General features: G+C 38.9%; 1 protein-coding gene across 4 annotated transcripts in view; it reads left to right on the forward strand.

The window, feature by feature from the left end:
• The window catches only part of INO80 (INO80 complex ATPase subunit), a 130,661-nt gene that overhangs the window by 42,755 nt on the left and 68,721 nt on the right, over positions 1-19,185 (forward strand). For all 4 annotated transcript variants that reach the window (XM_032251268.1, XM_032251271.1, XM_032251270.1 and 1 more), the window contains 8 exons: positions 787-996; positions 1,800-1,880; positions 3,396-3,491; positions 11,629-11,688; positions 12,753-12,895; positions 15,044-15,128; positions 16,410-16,527; positions 17,755-17,840. In XM_032251268.1, the coding sequence (XP_032107159.1) occupies positions 787-996; positions 1,800-1,880; positions 3,396-3,491; positions 11,629-11,688; positions 12,753-12,895; positions 15,044-15,128; positions 16,410-16,527; positions 17,755-17,840 (879 nt within the window). The remainder of the gene's footprint in view (positions 1-786; positions 997-1,799; positions 1,881-3,395; positions 3,492-11,628; positions 11,689-12,752; positions 12,896-15,043; positions 15,129-16,409; positions 16,528-17,754; positions 17,841-19,185) is intronic.

Raw genomic sequence — 19,185 nt, forward strand, 5'->3', positions numbered from 1 at the left:
ATAGATGTTAAGAGAACCATGTCATTCTTTCAAAAAAAAACTGCTGTTGTTGCCTTCTTTCACTTAAGTATAACTTGCTCCTTGTTATTTATTTATTTATTTATTTGAGACAGAGTTTAGCTCTTGTTACCCAGGCTGGAGTGCAATGGCGCGATCTCGGCTCACCGCAGGCTCACCGCAACCTCCGCCTCCTGGGTTCAGGCAATTCTCCTGCCTCAGCCTCCTGAGTAGCTGGGATTACAGGCACGCGCCACCATGCCCAGCTGATTTTTTGTATTTTTAGTAGAGACGGGGTTTCACCATGTTGACCAGGATGGTCTCGATCTCTTGACCTCGTGATCCACCCGCCTCGGCCTCCCAAAGTGCTGGGATTACAGGCTTGAGCCACCGCGCCCGGCCTTGTTATTTATGATATAGTGATGATATAGTGATGTTTAACAAAATCTGAAAAAAAAACTGTAATCTGATTGAATTAAGTAAAGAATTTGCTGTTTTTAATGTATTACATAGGAACCTCTGTTTAACATTAACAGAGTACAAGTCAAGGATAAACGAATGTGACTTTCCCCAATTTCTAATATAATTGTTACATTAAATATTAGTAATATATGTTATGTTTTATAGAAATAATGTCATAGGATATTGCATTATATTATGAGATTATGAGAAATTTTGTTCCAATTATTTTTCTTAGCACAGAGTAGATATATTGTTATCTTGTGTTTTATTTGCATTTAATATTTTTCTTCATTTTTTTTTCTAATTCTGTTTTTTTTTACTTTCCAGACAAGGTCATTTGATGAAGATGCAAAAGAAAGTCGAGCAGCTGCCCTACGGGCGGCAAACAAGTCTGGCACTGGCTTTGGGGAGAGTTATAGCCTGGCAAACCCATCTATCCGGGCTGGTGAGGATATTCCACAGCCTACAATTTTTAATGGCAAATTGAAAGGTTATCAGCTGAAAGGCATGAACTGGTTGGCCAATCTCTATGAACAGGTGAATTTTAGAACTATGTCATATTCATTCTCTTTTATTATCTCTTTTCCTAAAGCCATTGATTCAGTGGGATTGTGAAATGAGCACAGACCATGTTTTAAATTTCAGCCTTTTAAAAAGCTATACCCTTTGGCAAGAGGCAGAAAGATATCTCTGTTTCTCTTTCTTTTTGAGATAGGATCTTACTCTGTCACCCAGGCTGAAGCACAGTGGCTCGATTATAGCTCACTGTAGCCTTTAACTCCTGGGCTTAAGTGATCCTCCTGCTTCAAGCCCCCATAATAGCTAGGACTACAGACATGGTGCCACCACGCCTGGCTAATACTATATTTTTTGTAGAAACAGGGTCTCTTCTTGTTGCCCAGGCTGGTCTCAAACTCCTGGGCTCATGCGATGTGCCTGTCTCAGCCTCCCAAAGTGGTGGGACAGGTGTGTGCCACTGCACCTGGCTGATGTCTTTTCTTTTTTTTTTCCTCTAACCTGGAGATCCTAACTGGAGAATATTTGTATTTTTCTTATGGTTTGACTTATATGGTCTTGGTAAATCTAATTGTTTTTGTGTCTGGGTTGGATTAGCTAACAAAGTGGGCTTAGCCTATCTGTCTCATATATCATGATTCATAGGTGTAGCTGTAGCATTCGAAAAGGCAATTACTGTAGCAATGGGTAATAGTGCTGAGGCTAAGTTTCTCTAGTCACTTTTCTTTAAACAAGTCTGTTACCTTGGTTGTTCTTTTTGGTAATAGGTTTAACTTTATTTGATGAAATGCAGGAGGTGTTGACCATGTATTTTTTTTCCCCAGGGTATTAATGGCATTCTTGCTGATGAAATGGGCCTTGGTAAAACAGTACAGAGCATTGCCCTCCTGGCCCATCTGGCTGAGGTGGGTAGATGCAATCTTTCTATCTCCTTTTCTCTAGGATTTAGGTTAACTTCTTTTAAAAATCAGCCACTTACAAAGCACTATGCTAAACTCTGTAGCGTTCCAAGATAGTAGGATTTGATCTTGCCTGCAAAGCTTTATAAGGGGACAGTAGTGTATAACTTTTTGGATTTTAAGAGAGATAGGACAATTTTTGAGCATGTGATTTTGAGTGGCAAGGGGACCGTAGATAGATCAGAACACCTTGGCTAACATTTCAACTCTACTCTTATTAGCAGTGTAAACTTGGGCAATTTATTTACTGTCTTTTCAACTTAACTCCCTGAGGCTTAGTTTCTTCTTCTAGGCCAGGTGGGGTGGGTCATGCCTGTAATCTCGGCCCTCGGGAGGCCGAGGTGCGTGGGTCACTTGAGGGGTCAGGAGTTCAAGACCAGCCTGGCCAACATGGTGAAACCCTCTCTCTATTAAAAATACAAAAAAAAAAAAAAATTATCCAGGAGTGATGGTGCATCCCTGTAATGCTAGCTACTAGGCTGAGATGGGAGGATTGCTTGAACCTGGGAGGCAGAGGTTGCAGTGAGCCGAGATTGCATCACTACACACTCCAGCCTGGGTGACAAAGCAAGACTCCATCTCAAAAAAAAAAATTTTTCTCTTCTATAATGTGGAGGCAATATCTACTTTATAGGAATTTTATAAGAATTAAATAAGAAAGTATGTGTAAAAATACTGGAAGAAAAAAAAAAAGCTCTATCCACTTCTAGTGATTATGAACAAAGCACAGGAATGCAGGAGTGCAGAAAGTATTTTAAAATGCTCTGGAGGAAACTTGCCCAACTTCCTGATAGATATACGCTGAAAACTGGACATTATAACATTAATTTTATTAGCTCTCTGGGAGTGAACTACATGATGTTGTGCACTGAAAATTACCCAAATGTTCTGGCCATCTCTTTGCTGGATGAGCTTCAGAAGGAGTTCATTACTACTTATAACGTGATAAAGACAAATACTGCTGTCAGACCATACTGTTTCATTGAATTTGATAACTTCATTCAGAGGACCAAGCAGCAATATAATAATCCCAGGTCTCTTTCAACAAAGATAAATCTTTCTGATATACAGATGGAAATCAAGCTGAGGCCCCCTTATCAAATTTCCATGTATGAACTGGGGTCACCCAGTGGAGTCACATCAGACCTATTAAATAACTGTAATATTGTCATGATAACTAGTATAGTAGAAAACAATACACACAAGTCAGTGTATCAGAAATGCTTCGTGTATGATATAAATTAAGAGGGAATAATTTCTTGCCATTTTTTTCTCAAAGTATGTTCTTGATTATGTTCTCATTAACATAGGATATTATTATTGAATGTGCAGATTTGGGAATTAGTCACTGTTTCTCGTTATTTGTTTCCTCTTTTTAAATAATTCTTGTCATTAATTACAATTTTGAATTAAATACCTTACCTTGTCGTATAGTTGACTGACTCAGTTTTTCTGTTGCAGAGAGAGAACATTTGGGGACCTTTCTTAATAATTTCACCTGCGTCTACACTTAACAATTGGCACCAGGAGTTTACTAGATTTGTTCCTAAATTTAAGGTAAATATCAGTCAAACAAAAAAAACCTATTGCTTTTTAAAGTAAGTTTTTGGACTCTCCCTTTGCTACCTTACTAATTTAATTACTCATAGTAGTTTTAAATTTCATACATTGTTTCCAAAATAACTTGCATACATTCATTATAAAAGTTACTGATGGGAGCAATGAGTGCATATTGCATTTAGCCTCATGAATTGATACTCCCGGTCAAACTGCCCTAATAGAAAACATCTACCTTGTTTGATTTCAAACTGCTGTAATAGAAAACATCTACCTTGTTTGATTTAACATAGATTTTGACGAGTGATACCTTCAGTACACATCCTGTCATTTATGGTATCGTTCTTTTCATTCAAATCTGTTGTAAATAATTCATTTTCTTTTTTTTAATACTTGAAAAAAAAATGTTTTGTTTTCTTTTCCTTTCTTTTTTTTTGAGATGGAGTCTCGCTCTGTTGCACAGACTAGAGTACAGTGTGATCTCAGCTCACTGCAACCTCCGCCGCCTGGGTTCAAGTGATTCTCCTGCCTCCACCTCCCATGTAACTGGGATTACAGGTGTCTGCCACCATGTCCCCCTAATTGTTAGTATTTTTTAGTAGTGCCTGGGTTTCACCATGTTGGCCAGGCTGGTCTCAAACTCCTTACCTCAGGTGATCCACCTGCCTCAGCCTACCAAAGTGCTGAGATTATAGGCATGAGCCACTACACCTGGCTGTTTTTTTGTTTGTTTGTTTTTGTTTTGAGATGGAGTTTCGCTCTTGTTGCCCAGGCTGGAGTGCAGTAGCATGATCTCAGCTCACCACAATCTCCACTCCCAAGTTCAAGCGATTCTCCTGTCTCAGCCTCCTAAGTAGCTGGGATTACAGGCATGCACCACCACACCCGGCCAATTTGGTGTTTTAGTAAAGACTGAGTGTCTCCATGTAGCTCAGGCTGGTCTCGAACTTCAGACCTCAGGTAACTCACCTGCCTCGGCTTCCCGAAGTGCTGGGATTACAGGTGCGAGCCACCACACCCAGCCAATTCATTTTCTCAATCCTCTAAAGTCTGATCTCTAGTCTTAGTCCAGTTTATAATGTCAGAGGTAGATAACGTAAACATTGATTTAACTAATTCAGAGGTAAAGAATTCAGGTTGACGTTGGAAGTGATCAGCAGGGAAGTATGTGGCATCAGGTTGGGTAAGACATTGATAAGATTTAAACAGCTGCTTAGTTATGAAAAGTTGGAGGAATTTAAGAAAGAATGGATAGGATTTATTACATTGTTTGCAATTTAAAAGGGTTGAAAATGAGTAAAATATGTGTTCTGTTTCTTAGGGCATATGGTAATGAAGTTGCATGGTTAGGATAATAGTTTGGAGATTATATATCAAGATATATTCACATGATCTCTGTGATTTTGGGTTTCCATAATAGAGATGGGTTTCATGTAGTTTAAAGAGCATGGGGTAGGGTGGAAATGTGAGACACCTATTTTTCTGGCATATGCTTTGTATGGAATAGGAAATCGTCTGAGATTTCCCACTTTAAGGCAGCTTTATGACTGTGGTCCCATTTTTGTGGCTAAATTGTAGATGTAGAAACTGTACAAGGAGCATTAGGATATATAGCTTTTAACTTGACTGACTCATTTTCATCTTGCTGAGATGATGAGATAATTCTAATGCAACTTGTTGAGCATTTTCTCTTGAATTGTTTGCCTTGTGGAATATGGTGATCACCATCTGTTTCTGCCTCTTTTTTTTCATATAATGTTCAGTATATATTGAATAATGCAGATATTGAAAAATAAAAGGTCTTGAAATTTTTTCACCAATCACTTTTTTCAGTAGCTCTTCCACTGGTGTATAGATGGCAATGTGCTATTACTAATGTTATTGATACCTTTCCTTTGACTTTGTAAGTATGGATGAAACAGAGCTATCATTTGCATGTTGAACTTTGTTTTGATAGTCTAGTTTAGGGTAATATAGCTTGTGGGCGTTGCCCCCTCTCTTGATTTTTTTTTTTCTTAGAAACAGTATCTTGTTCTGTCTCCCAAGGTAGAGCGCTGAGGTGTGATCATAGCTCACTACAGCCTTGAACTCCACCTCAGGCCATTCTCCCACATCAGCCTCCCAAGTAGCTAGGACTACAGGCGTGCACCACCACACCCAGCATTTTTTTTTTTTTTTTAAATTTTGTGGAGATGAAGTGTTGCTATGTTGCCCAGGCTGATCTCTGACTCCTGGCCTCATACCGTCATCCCACCGTGGCCTCTCAAATTGCTGGGATTATAGGCATGAGCCACTGCATTTGGCCTGATTTTTTTTTTCCTAGTGCCTCAATATATTTTTTATTGTAACAAAATACATATTACATAGTATTTGCCATTCTAACTATTTAAAAATGGGCTGGACCTGGTGGGTCATCCCTGTAATCCCAGCACTTTGGAAGGCCGAGGTGGGAAGATCGCTTGAGTCCAGGAGTTCAAGAACAGCTTCTCCAACATAGACTTTGTCTCTACAAAAAATTTGTTGGACATGGTAATGTGTGCCTACAGACCAAGCTTATTAAAAAAATGGGCTGGGCGCAGTGGCTCCCATCTGTAATCCCAGCACTTTGGGAGGCTGAGGTGGACGGATCACCTGAGGTTGGGAGTTCGAGACCAGCGGGACCAACATGGAGAAAACCTGTCTCTACTAAACATACAAAATTAGCTGGTGATGCATGCCTGTAATCCCAGCTACTTGGGAGACTGGGGAAGGAGAATTGCTTGAATCTGGGAGGTGGAGGTTGCATTGAGCCAAGATTGCGCCATTGCACTCCGGCCTGGGCAACGAGAGTGAAACTTCATCTCAAAAAAAAAAAAAAAGGTGCAATGTGGTAGCATTAGGTACATTCACGATGTTGTGTAACCATCACTGCTATCTGGTTTCAAACTTTTTCATCACCACAAACAGAAGGCCCTTACCCACTAAGCAGTTATTTCCTATTTCCCTCGTGCGGTAGCCTCTCGCAACCACAAATCTGCCTCCTGTGGTTGGATTTGCTTATTCTGAACGCTTCGAGAATGCCATTTCTGTCTGGCTTCTTTTACTGAGTCTAAAGTTTTCAAGCTTCATCCATGTTGTAGCATGTATCAGTGCTTTATTTCTTTACATGGCTGAGTAATATTCCATTGTGTGTATATATCACATTTCATTTATCCTTTCATGTGTTGGTGAATATTTGGGTTGTTTCCACCTTTTGGCTGTTGTGAATACTGCTAAGAACATTCCTGTACAAGTTTTTGTTTGAACACTTTTACTGTTTTCACTTCTTTTGGGTATGTACTTAATGAGTAGAATTGCTAGGTCATGTGGTAATTCTACTTATTGAGGTATCTGCCACCTGTTTTTGAATGGCTATAAGCTAAGAATAGTTTTTACATTTTAAAATTATTGATAAAAATAAAATTTTATAGAATATGGCATATAAAATTGGAATTCATACATATTGGAACACAGCCCCACACTGCATGCTTTTTCTACTTTTGTTTTGGGACAGGGTCTTGTTCTCTTGCCAAGACTGGAGTGTAGTGGCATGATTGTGGCTTACTGCAACCTCTGCCTCCCAGGTTGAAGCGATTCTCCTGCCTCAACCTCCCGCGTAACTGGGACTATAGGACCCTGCCACCACACCTGGCTAATTTTTGTATTTTAAGTAGAGACTGAGTTTCATCATGGTGGCCAGGCTAGTCTCAAATTCCTGAGCTCAAACGATCCTCCCACTTTGGCCTCTGAAAGTGCTGGGATTACAGGCATGGGCCACCATGTCCCTTCAGCTTTTAAAAAAATCTGATGTTTTAAAATGGAGGTTAGATTATTGATTTTCATTTTCTAATATATGTACATTTAAGGCTGTTTATTGCTTTCTGAGCATGACTTTAGTCATCCAAAGTTCTGTTGTGTCACATATACATTGTCTTCCAGTTCAATATAATCTCTAAATTTCATTTCAAGTTCTTTTTTGATCCACAGGTTATTTATAAGTGTATTTTTAGGTGTGATGATCACTTGAGACCAGGAGTTCAAGGCTACAGTGAGCTATAATCACACCACTGTACTCCAGCCTAGGCAACAGGGTGATACCTCACCTCTTTTAAAAAATAAAAAGTGTATTTCATAATTTTCAAAGAATGGAGGATTGTCTAGATGTCTTATTATTCATTGGTAGCTTAAATTCACATTGGTAAGAGAACATGCTTTTTATGACTTTAATGCTTTGAAATTTGTTGAAACCTCATTTTTATGATGCAGCGTTTTGTCAGTTTTTATATATCCTCTGGGTATTGGAAAATTATAGGTATTCTGCCCTTGTTTATTGCAGTGTTGCATATACGTTGATTAGGTCAAAGTTTGTTGACTTGTTCAGCTTTTTCATATTTTCACTGATTTGTCTGGCTATTTTAACACTGAGAGAAGTATATTAAAATTTACCATGATTATGGATTTGTCCATTTCTCTTCTGTCCATTTTTGCTTTATGTATTTTGAGGCTATAAGATGTATACACATTTATAATCATCTTTCTGGTGAATTGAACCTTTTATTATTATGAAATTTTCCTTTTAAACACTTTTTGGCTGCAAATCAATATTTTCTGGTCGTATATATTTTTTCTTTGGTTAATTTTTTTCTGAATACAGAATGTGAGAGCATCTTTGTTTAATTTTTACATGGAATCTTTTTCTTCCCTTTACTTTTAATCATTTCAAATCATTTAAGCTATATTTCTTCTTTTTTTTTTTTTTTTCCTTGAGACGGAATCTTGCTCTGTCACCAGGCTGGAGTGCAGTTGCGCAATCTTGGCTCACTGCAACCTCTGTATCCTGGGTTCAATCAATTCTCCTGTTTCAGCCTCCTTAGTAGCTGGGATTACAGGTGCACGCCACCACACCTGGCTAATTTTTGTATTTTTAGTAGAGACAGGGTTTTACTGTGTTATCAGGGTGGTTTCTAACTCCTGACCTCAAGTGATCTGCCTCCCTTGGCCTCCCAAAGCGCTGGGATTATAGTGGTGAGCCATCATGCCTGGCCTTAAGGTGTATTGCTTGCCTTTTATTGGGAGTGTTTGTGCTTTAATGTAAATGGTGATGTATTCTATATGAGTTTAAATCTGCCTTGCTAATTGTTTTCTACTTGTGGCACCTGTTGAATTTTTCTTTTTTCCTTATTTTAAATTGTTTTCTTTTTTTTTGTTCTTGGCATTACTCTATTCATGTTTGGCAAAAATTTTTAATTTTTATTTATTTATTTTTTGAGATGGGGTCTGGTTCTGTTACCCAGGCTGGAGTGCATTTGCGTGATCTTGGCTCACTGCAAACTCTTCCTCCCAAGTTCAAGCAATTCTCCTGCCTCAGCCTCCAGAGCAGCTCAGATAATAGGCGCCTACCCCCATGCCCAGCTAATTTTGGTAATTTTAGTAGAGTTGGGGTTTCACTATGTTGGCCAGGCTGGTCTTGAACTCCTGAGCTGAGGTGATCTGCCCACCTCGGCCTTCTAGAGTGCTAAGATTACAGGTGTGAGCGTCCGCACTCGCCCTATTTTAAAAAATTTTTTGGCTCATGATATAGTGCTAAGGATATCCTGAGAATGTATGTCCCAGTTTTTTCCTTTCTCTCCTTTCTTATGTCCTTTTGGACTGATAAATGTTATTGCTCTCCCTCCCTCTCTTAGCTTACTATTTGTCTTAGTCAGTTTTGCCCTGCTGTAACAAAACACAGAAAACTGGGTAATTTATAATAAAATTATAAATTAAACTATAAGAAATATAATTTATTTATATTTATTTATTTATAATTAAACTATAAGAAATATAATTTATTTCTTATAGTTCTAGGTGGACTAAGAAGTCAAAGAGTGAGGGCCCCTCATCTCACAAGGGCCTTTTTGCTGCATCACCCCAAAGAGCCTGGGTTGAGGGGGAATACTGTGATAATGGCATTAGTTCATTCATGAGAGCAAAGCCCCCATGACCTTTTTACCCTGAAAGGTCCCACCTCTCAATATTGTTACACTAGGAATTAAGTTTCTAACACATAAACTTTGAGAGATGTTCAAACCATAGCATTAATCATATATTTATTTTATTCCTTTTTTTTTTTTTTTTTTTTTTTAGAAAGAGTCTTGTTCTTTTACCCCCACTTCAGTGCAATGCTGTGATCTTTGCTTACTGCAACCTCTTTGCCTAGCTAATTTTTGTATTTTTAGTAGAGAAAGGGTTTTGCTATGTTGGCCAGGCTGGTCTTGAACTTCTGGCCTCAAGTGATCCATCCGCGTCAGCCTCCCAGAGTGCTGAGATTACAGGCACGAGCCACCACACTTGGCCTATTTTATTCTCAAGTAGATAATCTGAGGGAAAAACATGCCTTCTTGACTTGAAAAAAAAAACAACAAAAAAAACATGAATTAAGATAATATAAAGACTGGATAATATCAAGACTTCAGTATACTTGAACTACATCCCTTTTGTCTAGACTTACATGCTGTAAGTTTTATATGCTTTTTATATTTTAAACCCCATGAGATATTTTATTGCTTATACATTTTATATATAGATTTATTCATATTACATATTCAGTTTTTCTTAATCTTCATTTCTTTTTGCATATTTTTGCTTCCATTTGGCTGAAGTTTTTCAAAACAACAAAAGGTACCAGTCTACAGATTCAAGAAGCACTATGAGGTCCAGGGATAAGGAAAAAGAAAACCACATCTAGAAACATCACAGATGAAAGTGCTGAATCCTGCCTCCTTTTGCTTTTCTGTGCATTAATCTGGATATTTTCTTCTGCCTTGTCATCTGGTTCACTAATTTTCTCTTCAGCTTTATCTAATCTGTCCTTAGATCCATCCATTAATTTCTTGATTTTAGTTACTATATTTTTCAGTTCTAAGAATTCTCTTTGGTTCTTTTATAATTTATAACTTACCACTGAAATTCTCTGTCTTGTTTTACATTAACAAATTAGCATTTTTAAATTTTTTTTTTTTTTTTTTTTTTTAAGACAAGGTCTCACTCTGTTGCCCAGGCTGGAATTCAGTGGCACAATCTCGGCTCATTGCACCCTCTGCCTGGCTCCAGCAATTCTGCCTTAGCCTCCTGAGTTCCTGAGACTGCAGGTGCATGTCACCACACTAGGCTAACTTTTGTATTTTTGTAGAGACTGGGTTTCACCATGCTGCCCAGGCTGGTCTGAAACTCCTGAGCTCAGGTGATCTGCCTGACTCAGTCTCCCAAATTGCTAGGATTACAAATATGAGCCACCACACCTGGCCAAAAGTCTGTTTTTAATATTTTTATTATTTGAATTTCCTCTGTGTATGTTATCTTTCGTGTAAATTTTCAGTCATGTGATATGGTCCTTCCGTATTTTGGTTATTTTTTAATGCTATGCCAGACATTGTATAGGAAAAACTATAGAGATTAAGTGTGGACTCTTACTACTGTTTTCTTTTAGAAAGGATTTATGTGTTTTTTTTGCCACTAGTAATTTTTGGGGGTGCTGAGGGAATGCAAATTATTCAAAGCCTGCTTAGTCTGGTCAGGAATTCAGATGTTTTGAGGCTAGGACTCTGTACCTATTAAGACAAGCTTATGTTTACTGTTACTACTACCTTCTAGCCTTTGAGTTCCAACTTAAAGCCAAGGATGTGGCTGGATACAAGAGTCTTTTTCCTTGAACTACAATTTTTGTTCTGTTTGTCTTACATCTCCTAAAGAGTCTCCTCAGATTCATACCCTCTCAATTAGAACTTTTGTAATGGAATGGTACCATCAGTGGGAAAGCATACCACATATTAGGCTTACCTCTCTGGGCTTCCATTCTTTTCTGATTTGGGCCTTCATAATTGTCCATTGTCTCAGTAGCTGTTTTATGCCTTCAGACAAATGAATTGTGTGTGTGTGTGTGTGTGTGTGTGTGTGTGTGTGTGTGTGTGTGTATGCTTATTTGGACAACAGGGTTGGTTAAACCACTTATTCCACCATTGGCAGGAGAGGACTTTCAATACTTATTAGTTTATTTTTAAGTTGTTCTGAATTACATATTTGTTATGATACTTTTAAGATCATCGATAGAAAGTAATGTGTATATTGGCCCTTTTTCTAGGTGCTACCATATTGGGGAAATCCTCATGATAGAAAAGTCATCAGAAGGTTCTGGAGTCAGGTAACATTCTACTTACTGCATACGTACATACCATACATGCAGTCGTTATTTCTGTAATTGATGTGGATAATTTCTTTTAGACAAAATCTTATCTATTACATATTTCTGGACAGTGACCAAGTGACTATTTTGCTGATAGAATCCTTTTTCTGTTGTAGGCAATCAGCTGGACTTGATTTCCAGGATGAACTAAGAATCTTTTTTTTGAGACAAGGTCTTGCTCTATTGCCCAGGCTGGAGTGCAGTGGCATGATCATGGTTCACTGTAGCCTTGACCTCCTGGTTCAAGCAATCCTCCCACCACAGCCTCCCAAACTATAAGCACGCAACAGCATGCCCAGCTTATTTTTGGGACTATAGGTGCACGACACCATGCCTAGCTAATTTATGGGTTTTTTTAGAGATGTGGTTTTATCCTGTTGCCCAGGCTGTTCTCAAACTCCAGGGCTTAAGCGATCCTCCTTCCTTGGCCTCCCAAAATGCTGGGATTACAGGCGTGAGTCACAATGCCTGGCCAGAATTGTTTTTCTTTAGTAAGCTGAAGACTAGTTTTCAGCATAGTTCGTGGTAACGTGACTGCTTTAAAAACAGATATAGTTGCTGGGCATGGTGCCTATAATCCCAGCATTTTGAGAGGCTGAGGCAGGAGGATTGCTTGAGCCCAGGAGTTTGAGACCAGCCTGGGTAGCATAGTGAGACTCTGTCTCTACATAAAATAAAATAAAAAATTAGCCAGGCATGATGGTGCATGCCTGTAGTCCCAGCTACTCAGGAGACTAAGGCAGGAGTATCACTTGAGCCCAGGGGGTTGTGGTTGTAGTAAACCATGCTCATGCCACTGGATTCTAGCTTGGGTAATAGAGCGAGACCCTATCTTAACAATAAAACAAGAAAGAAAACCCCACAGCATGGTACACTTCACTGCACATCTCCTTATCATATGGGAGAAGCACATCTTCAGGGCCGCCTTAAACATTTTGGCCCTAGAAAAACAGTCCATACATCAGTTCCTAATTATGAATTATTAGGTATTTCTTTTCACCCTTCCCCTTTTATATTTACAGAAGACCCTCTACACTCAGGATGCCCCCTTCCATGTGGTTATTACCAGCTATCAGCTGGTGGTGCAGGATGTAAAGTATTTCCAGCGGGTCAAGTGGCAATACATGGTACTGGATGAGGCTCAGGCGCTCAAGAGTAGTTCCAGGTAACATGAGTAGTAGAAACCAAACTCAATGCATTGGGTTAAGCATATACACATACGCACATACATACACACATATATCCACGTGTATATATGAATGAAGATATGAGGAGTTTTATTTTATTTTATTTTTTTATAGAGACAAGGTCTCGCTTTGTTGCCCAGGCTAGTCTCGAACTCCTGGCTTCAAGCGATCCTCTCACATCGGCCTCCCCAAGTGTTGGGATCACAGGGATGAGCCACCTGTCCAATATATGAGAGATTTAAGAATGTGACACAATGTGGTCTCTGCATCAGTCATGTACCTGATCAGAAGGCATAAATTCCCTTTTTAATTTTTTCGTGGAACACAAATGTTAATGCCAAGAATACCAAGACTTTTATCAACTTTTATCTCCTTCTCAAGAATGTGACATTTTTCATGGGTCCAAAAGAAAAAAAAATTGTAAAAAACAAAATAATTTCTGTGACATGGGTCCAAAAGGAAAAAAAAGGAAAAAAAATTTTAAAAAGAATGTTACATTTTTACATGTTGTCTCTTCAGGGAAAATTTCTGTACAGGAAGGAGTCTCTGCCCTTGCTTTAAGTTATTATTTTAGACAGGAGTTCTAAGGAAGTAGAATGTTAGGTTATGTGGATTGAGTACTCTTTTTTTTTTTATGTAGATTGTCTCAGTTCCTGGATGGTTTTCAGATCTCCAAGAATACTTTTAAGTTATGTGTTTAGGCCGGGTGTGGTGGCTCATGCCTGTAATCTTAGCACTTTGGGAGACCGTGGTGGGTGGATCACCTGAAGTCAGGAGTTCAAGACCAGCCTGGCCATCATGGTGAAACCCCATCTTTATTTAAAAAAAAAAAAAAAAAAAAAAAACGTTAAGTTGTGTGTTTAAAATATTCCAATACCTTTGAGGTCCCAAACTGAATATCAAGTGTTACTTAGGGATATTAAACCCCAGGTCTGATGTATTTTTATTAAGTCTTGAGTCCTTAGCACTTTGTTAGATAGAGGTCCATATTAACTGGCTGGATCTTTTCTGTGGAACTTTCTTTTTTTTTTTTTTGAGATAAGACAGAGTTTTGCCCTCGGAGTGCAGTGATGCAGTCTTGGCTCACTGCAACTACTGCTTCTTGGGTTCAAGGAGTTCTCCTGCCTCAGCCTCCCACGTAGCTGGGATTACAAGCACTCACCACCATGCCCAGGTAATTTTTGTATTTTTAGTAGAGATGGGGCTTTGCCATGTTGGTCAGGCTTATCTCAAACTCCTGACCTCAGGCGATACACCCACCTTGGCCTCCCAAAGTGCTGAGATTACAGGTGTGAGCCACTGCACCCGGCTTCCTATGGAAGCTTCTATCCTCAGAAAGGCATTACTTCCTACAGCATTTTTTTTTTTTTTTTTTTTTTTTTTTTGAGATAGGTTCTCGCTCTGTTGCCTAGGATGGAGTGCAGTGGTGAAGTTGGGGCTCACTGCAGCCTTGACCTTCCTGTCTAAAAGGATCCTCCCACCTCAGTCTCAGAGCTAGGACTACAGGAGTGCACCATGCCAGGCTAATTTTTTGTATTTGTGGTAGAGACGTGGTTTCTCCGTGCTGCACAGGTTGGTTTTGAATGCCTGGACTCAAGCCTCTCAGAGTGTTGGGATTACAGACATGAGCCACCATGCCTGGCATACTGCAGTTGTTTGAAGGAGCATATGCCTGTGGTCAGGAGCAACAAAGATTCATTTTACATTTTCTTCTCACACACTTCCCCTGTAACTGCCCCCTCCAAACTCATAGTGGAAGTTCACAGGTTAATAATTTTAGCACTATATACTACAGATATGTACTTTCTAATTAAATGACTTATGTCAGCAAAACTGACTAAAGATAATAGAAGAGTTTATATAGCTAGAAATGATCCTACTCTGCAAATTTGAGGCTATTTTTTCTAAATCCTAATACCATGTTTTCAGTAGAGAGGAGTTGTTTTCCTTGGAAGTTTCCTGTTTTCAGCTTTGTTGAATAATGTTTTACAGTTGAATACATGATGGAGTACTTGATTCTGAATGTTAGTTTTTTGGAAGGCGTTTTTGTCAGTATGGGGTCTCAGTAGGATAATTAATGAATGATTTGTTGCTAACATGAATTTGTAACTTATTTTATTAAACAGTGTTCGTTGGAAGATCCTCTTACAGTTCCAGTGTCGGAATCGTCTTTTGCTAACCGGGACCCCAATTCAGAACACCATGGCAGAGGTAGGCACTAGTCCAGGTCCCAGGTTTACATCTTCATAAAGCAGAAGGGTTCCAGCAGAGCAGAGAATTCTTTACCTGTTCCCCTGCAGTGCTACTGCTTTGTATAAATTATAGTCCCCATATAAAAGGCTTGCCCTAAGTCATCTTTTAGGCATAGGTGTCATTCTTGTTTCCTTATTCTCTGGCATAAGGCCAGTGAATTACTGTATTCTTTTGTATTTATGTAATAAATACAGTTTACATTAGAAAATGTAAACAACTAATTGCAGAGACTTGTTTTTGCTTGAGTTGAAAGATAATATTTGTTAACACAGAGGAGAGCTAAAATTTTTGGGGGCAATTAATTGATCATCTAGAATAAGGATCAGAAAACCTTATAGAGGCTTAGTGCAGTGGCTCATGCCTGTAATCCCAACAACATGGGAGGTTGAAATGGGAGGATCCCTTGAACCCAGGAGTTCAAGACAAGCCTGGGCAACGTGGTGAAACCCCAACTCTACAAAAAATAAAAAAAATTAGCCAGATGTAGTGGTGCACACTTGCAGTCCCAGCTACTTCGGAGGCTGAGTTGGGATAATTGCTTGAATCCTGTGGTTGAAGTTGCAATTAGCTGAGATTGTGCCACTGTACTCCAGCCTGGGCAACAGAGTGAGACTCTGTCTCAAACCCCACACCCCCCCCCCAAAAAGAAGAAAACTTTATAGAAATTGGCAGACAGTATATAGTTTATAGAGTTTGCAGGCCATACAGTCATGATTGCAACTACTCAACTTTACTTGTCTAAGAAAGTACCCTTAGACAATATATAAGTGAATAGCCAGGACCATGTTTCAATAAAACTTGATTTATAATAATGGTAGACCAGACTTGGCCCAACAGGCCATAATTTCCTAACCCCTAATCTCGGATTATTGGTAGTAAGTTATCCTACCTTAGGTTGTGTTCAATTATGGAATGGATTTTTATAAGAAGATTGTTACACTATCCCATTGCAAAATCTGAGCATGACTTGCACTTTCAAACTTTTAGTTTGAAATTAGTTGAAAAATAATCACATTTTGCTATAGCACCTAATAAAATTAGATTTGGTTGATGAGGCAAGCATGTAGTTGAATTCTTTCATTCTCTTTCACTCACACAGACACATGCATTTCTAGGCAGTTACACACTTAATATACCTGCAGTTTTTTTTTTCTCTCTCTCTCTCTCTATCCTAATACATCCTCACACACTGTCATTTTTGTTGCTGTACAACTATTTCATTTTTGTCTTTGTTTACAGCTTTGGGCTCTGCTGCATTTCATTATGCCAACATTATTTGATTCACACGAGGAATTTAATGAATGGTTTTCCAAGGACATTGAGAGCCATGCCGAAAACAAATCTGCTATTGATGAGAGTGAGTAGTATTATGAGTTAGTTTTCTTCCTATCTATCCATCGGTGTAGGCAAACACATAATTGCATATTTTATTTTATTTGATAAATTTTTCTTCCAGTATACATGGACAAATTGGGGGGGGCGGGGCGGAACTTTTTGCTTGTAAAATAATTATGATTTTTGTACGTATTTAACAGAGTCAGAAAAGGACTAGTTTAGATGATTACTACTATAGTCTTGACCAATCAAGGCATAGCAGGCATGATTCATAAAGTAGTGTATTTTACCTTGCAAAATCCTCATTTTTTATTTAGACCTTGAAAAGTTTATATTGGCCAGGCATAGTGGCTCACGCCGTAATCCCAGCACTTTGGGGGCTGAGGTGGGCAGATCAGTTTAGGTCAGGAGTTCAAGACCAGCCTGGCCAACCTGGTGAAACCCCATTTCTACAAAAATACAGAAATTAGTCGGGCATGATGACGGGTGCCTGTAATCCCAGCTACACAAGAGGCTCAGGCGGGAGAATCGCTCAACCCTGGGAGGCGGAGGTTGCAGTCAGCCAGAATTGCACTATTGCACCCCAGCCTGGGTGACAGAGCAAGACTCTGCCTCAAAAAAAAAAAAAAAAAAAGAAAAATTCATATTTAATTATTTTTGTAATGGGTCAAGGCTTTTTTCCTATAATAAAAACAGGAAATAATAGAAGGATCATTTTTGTTATTTTCTGTGTATATTAGGATTTGCTTCCATTGTGAGCATTTTAAACCTTGTTTATCAATACTTTTGATCTTATTTAATAGTATCTCCCTGATTTTAAGAGCATTCTGGAGCGTTTATTACACAGACGTGAGCTTTTTCACTATTAGAGAAGTCCTTATGTGATTTTACACTATGAGTTGTTAATTTGCTGACATCCTTTGGAAGATAATTTTTGGGGAACAGTGAGTGTCCCAGATAATTTTTGTTAGGCTTATAACCCTATTATTAATAAAATGTCCCTAAAACTTAAAAATGAATTCTACTTTAAATAGAACCTAATGCATTTACCCTATTGACTATAGCAGGATGGTATAGAAAGTTTAAATCCCTTGCTTTCCTACTTGGGAAAAAGTTTCAGTCCACTTTCAGAGAATCATTGAGCCAAAGGATTTTTGAAGAGTTTAGTGAGAGATGAATGTGGTATTTGTTTCTGTTGTTTTTGTGAAATCAGTATAATGTATTATTTGGGGGCCTCCTGGCATTTCAGATCAACTTTCTCGCTTACACATGATTTTGAAGCCATTTATGCTGAGGAGAATCAAGAAAGATGTGGAAAATGAATTATCTGACAAGGTAAGGAAAGAAGAAGACCTCATGTGTTTAAGCTTCAGTAGGCACCAACTTAAGATTCCAGGGAGAAAATTTATTGATATGTTGAAGTTTGTTTGAAGGAAGACATTTAAACTTGCATGGATCAAAGAGGACTTAAAATGAGGCAAATAATTGAGGAAAAAAATACCTTTTTTCTTTTTTAAAGTGCTTTTTACTGGAGATTTTGCAGCATTACAAAAGTAGAAAGATAGTGTAATGAATGAATCCCCTTGACCCATTGTTCCGTGACAACAATCATTAACTCTACCTGTCTAATATTCAAAAGCAAATCCCAGATGTGCTTTATAAATAAACAGTTATTTATAAAGTATTTTCATGTGTATTTCTATAAACGATTTGTTTTTTGTCAGACACCACCTAACCACATGCCATTATCACACCTATTAAAAAAGAGTAACTCCGTGTTAGCGTCACATATCTAGTCAGTGTTCAGATATGTCCAGTGGTCTGTGTGCGTCTGTCTCTCTTCTTCAAAGAATTAATTTGTCAGAATAGGGATACAAGCAAGATGCACACAAAATATTTGGGTGATCCATCTCTCAGTATCTTGTTTATTTGTTTTTTGGCTTTGGGTTTTTTTGTTTTGTTTTGTTTTGTTTTGTTTTGAGCTGGAATTTCACTCTTGTTGCCTAGGCTGAAGTGTAGTGGTGTAATCTCGGCTCACTGCAACCTCTGCCTCCCAGGTTCAAGTGATTCTCTTGGCTCAGCCTCCTTAATAGCTGGGATTACAGGCATGTGCCACCACACCCAGCTAATTTTGTATTTTTAGTAGAGACAGGGTTTCTCCATGTTTGTCAGGCTGGTCTCAAACTCCCGACCTCTGGTGATCTGCCCACCTTGGCCTCCCAAAGTGCTGGGATTACAGGTGTGAGCCAACGTGCCCAGCCCATTTGTTTGTTACATTTGAGGCACGGTCTTAGTCTCATCCAGTCTAGAGTGCAGTGGCACGCACTTGGCTTACTGTTGCCTCAGCCACCTGGGCTCAAGTGATCCTCCCACCTCAGCCTCCCAAGTAGCTGGGACTACAGATATGCCCCACCATACCTGGCAAATTTTTGTATTTTTTTTTGTAGAGACCAGTTTTGTTATGTAGCCTATTCTGGTCTCAAACTCCTGAGTTCAAGGGATTTAACCACCTGGGCCTCTGAAATTGCTGGCATTACAGGTGTGAGCCACTGTGCCCAGCCTCTTTTTTTTTTTTTTTTTTTTTTTTTTTTACGGGGGTTTGCTTTTTTTTACCCGGGCTGGGGCGAATTGGCCCACCTCCGCTCCCTGCAACCCCCGCCTCCTGGGGTCTGGCCATTTT

This window comes from Sapajus apella, unplaced genomic scaffold (assembly GCF_009761245.1).
Source record: "Sapajus apella isolate SASKATOON/1434 unplaced genomic scaffold, GSC_monkey_1.0 scaffold74, whole genome shotgun sequence".
NCBI classification, from domain to species: Eukaryota; Metazoa; Chordata; class Mammalia; order Primates; family Cebidae; genus Sapajus; species Sapajus apella.